Raw genomic sequence first — 3,137 nt, 5'->3', positions numbered from 1 at the left:
CTAGATTAAAATGGCTCATTTGAATTTTGCCGGAGGCATGCAGAATATGTGTGCTACCCACTAAAAGTAAGTCCTTGAGAACGGGTTTCTCAAGCCAGGTGGTGCATTAGACCAGGGGCTCGTCTCCTGTTTCCAAAATGCATCACAAACTGCTTGAGAAAGCTGTTCTACTATGATAATTGGTGATGAAAATAAATCATGCTCAATCAGATGTACTTGTTTACTAACTGTTTATTCAGTTAAACATGAATTTTGAACTGTAGGCCTATATAAGAGGTCGTGATGAACTGTTTTACAGTCAGTAGCTTTGTGTCAATCAGTCCAAGCTCTATTTCTCCTTCTTCCACCAGTCACTCAGGCAGACCAGCTTGTTCACATTTTCTGATGACAAACGAGATCTCCTCTTCTGCACAATATGGCCTGCTAAAGAAAAAAGTCTCTCGCATGGGACAGTTGTGGCAGGAGTCCCCAAGTATTTACGGGCAATGTGGGCCATCTTACCATAGACAGCAGTGTGCTCCGACCACCACTTCAGTGGGCACTGATCTAGACTGGCACTGGGCTCTACCTTGTACCTCTCCACAGTATTGTTTTCTGGTGTCTCCTCATCTGATTCTGAGTCTGATCCCATCAGTAGCAGGGCTGTTTTCTTCTTGGGTGGCTCAGGGTTCTCCTCCCCGAGTGGCTGCAGAGCAGGTTCTTCTCCCTTCACCAACTCCAACCTCCCTCTCTGCTCTGGGCAAGCACTTGAGTTCCTTAAATCGTGGATCTAGAGCAGTCGCCACCTTTGATGAATACAAAATTATAATTATTGATTGATGAATATTTCACTTTCCAAATCCAACCTCCATATTTCTTCATGACTCATCTATTCATTGACCGATCTACTGGCTTAACAGTCTATAATGGTCAAACAATGCAGTTATCTTCTGGTCAGTCTGACATACCTTAAGCCATTCCAGGTTTATTTTCTCACTCCGCTGGTTGAGGGCCTTAATGAAGGCAGCCTTGAATCGCACAATATAGGCAGGATCATCATCTGAGATCTTCATCGCGTGCTGGAGGTGGCACAGGGCAGGTAGAACCACAGAGCAGGATACATATTTATCCCCACCAAGGAGCTCAGTGATGTACCTACACACACAGACAGACAGACAGACAGACAGACAGACAGACACACACACACACACACACACACACACACACACACACAGAGAGACAAACAGACAGACAGACACACACACACACACACACACCACACACACACAGAAACAGAGCAATAAATAATTAATGACTGATTAATTTAACTCAGATTACACATGTTTTAAGTTCTTAATCACATTACATTTAAGGGCATGTGTTTCTTAAATACAAAGTGACATTTAAAATAACTTGCATGCCAATTTATGAACACGCTATCTTTGTAGACCATACCTGCATGGCTCCAGCAGTTTCTTTAGCTTTGCCAACTTCTCATATTCAGCATTTGTTGGGAGGGCCAGATTGTGCTTCTGCTGAGACAGCGTTGTGTGCAGTGCGTCTTTGTTGCGCATCACGCGCTTGATCATCTCAAGGGTGGAATTCCACCATGTTGGAACATCTTGCACGAGTTGCTCCTGAACTTGTCCAAGGGAGGCTTGCTGGACATTCAGCTCGTCTGAGTTGGCCGGACTATGTTTGAAATGTCCGACCACTTTACGGCACTTGGCCAGTGCACCATCAAAACCACCTTCCCGAAGTGACATTACAATAGCTCTCTGTACAACATGCGCAACACAGGGCAAATGCTCGAATGGCAGTATCCTCCCTGCTGCCACCATATTAGGAGCGCTGTCTGTTCCAATAGTGCTGATTTTATCAGCTATCCCCCACTGATTAGCGACGTCGAGAAACTGCCTGGCACACGCTTCTGCAAAGTGACGCGTCTCTGTTTTGATCACACCTAACGGACAGACAAAGTAGATCAGAATAAGTTCACTACTAGTAAACAACTAGCAATCATCAAGAAGCAAACATAATGTGGTGGTAATTCGTGATGTCGTGGTAATTAATAGGCTAAGTAATTAAATTAAATGATGTAATTTAAAATTACATAACGTAGCCTACCTAAAGCGAAGGAATGAAGTTCCCAGCTGGCATCGATGATGTGTACAGTAACGCCGTTGTTGACAGATGTCCAATGGTCCCCAGTCAGTGCTACAGACCTCGCCTCTATCATCTTCTCATCTTTTGCGGCTTTCTCTGTGGTGTGCTGGTCATGTATTCTCCTCATGATAGTTCGCCTCGCAGGTAGTTTGTAAGATGGGTCACCTGTGGCCGCCTGGAGAACAAGCTCGAGCCCATCATCTTCAACCACGCTGATGGGCCGGCAGCTGGTGGCAATCCACTGAGCGAGGAGATTAGTTAGCTTGGCTGATAGAGCTGTGCTGACGGGCTTGCCTCGGTTGCACTCAAACAAAGTAGTTTGACGACGACTCTTCTCCGGCGCTACATCAGTGCTTGGCCCGGCATCAACCGCATTAGCTAAGGGATGCTTTGCGTTTAGGTGGTACTTGAGACTGGAAGAACTCCTACAGTAAACTAATTCCGCATCGCAGAAGGTGCAAACAACCTTAGTTTTGTCGAGGTTTCCATTGGGAAGCTTCTTAAAAATAAATTTTCCCTGAAGCAAACCCGGCGGCTTCCTGGCTGCATCCATGTTAGCACGTTTGATGTGGTAATTTCACAGTAGGCATACACACACACACAGATTCGAAGACTCGTTCTCGCCCCCTACAGTGCAATTCGGCTAGGTATACATCCGCGCTAAAATATCAAGTGAAAGTCATCATAGCTTGCGTAGTATAGACCCAGCTCCCAACCCAACTTTGAGAATAGATTAACGGCGATATTTTTTTTATCGCCCGATAAGAGTCTCACGTTAACGCAGCACGTTAACGCCGATAACGGCCCACCACTAATATATATATATATATATATATATATATATATATATATATATATATATATATATATATATATATATATATATATATGTGTGTGTGTGTGTGTGTGTAGCTCTAATAAGATCAAGGCTAGACTATGGGATTGTGACATTTGGATCAGCAGCAAAATCTGTGCTTGCGAGGATGGATGTA

At 44.4% G+C, this 3,137-nt stretch overlaps 1 protein-coding gene across 1 annotated transcript; it reads right to left on the bottom strand.

The window, feature by feature from the left end:
* Positions 1 to 328: 328 nt before the first annotated feature.
* On the bottom strand, positions 329 to 2,698 carry LOC127621725 (E3 SUMO-protein ligase ZBED1-like). The gene is made up of 4 exons (XM_052095441.1): positions 2,107 to 2,698; positions 1,435 to 1,942; positions 948 to 1,134; positions 329 to 769 (listed from the first exon to the last, which is right to left on the bottom strand). Exons 1-4 carry the CDS (start codon positions 2,696 to 2,698, stop codon positions 329 to 331), a joined length of 1,728 nt encoding a protein of 575 aa, XP_051951401.1.
* Between the last annotated feature and the right edge of the window lie 439 nt (positions 2,699 to 3,137).

The sequence above is a fragment of the Xyrauchen texanus genome, chromosome 28 (assembly GCF_025860055.1).
Source record: "Xyrauchen texanus isolate HMW12.3.18 chromosome 28, RBS_HiC_50CHRs, whole genome shotgun sequence".
In the NCBI taxonomy this organism is placed as follows: domain Eukaryota; kingdom Metazoa; phylum Chordata; class Actinopteri; order Cypriniformes; family Catostomidae; genus Xyrauchen; species Xyrauchen texanus.
The sequence above is the reverse complement of the archived record's forward strand: the minus strand, read 5'-3'. Positions and strand labels throughout refer to the sequence as shown.

Coding starts and splice junctions, on each gene's coding strand:
- LOC127621725 (XM_052095441.1), bottom strand. CDS start 2,698: ATGGATGCAGCCAGGAAGCCGCCGGGTTTGCTTCAGGGAAAATTTATT. Junction 1,943..2,106: donor ACTTCATTCCTTCGCTTTAG/GTAGGCTACGTT, acceptor TCTGTCCGTTAG/GTGTGATCAAAACAGAGACG. Junction 1,135..1,434: donor AAACTGCTGGAGCCATGCAG/GTATGGTCTACA, acceptor CTGTGTGTGTAG/GTACATCACTGAGCTCCTTG.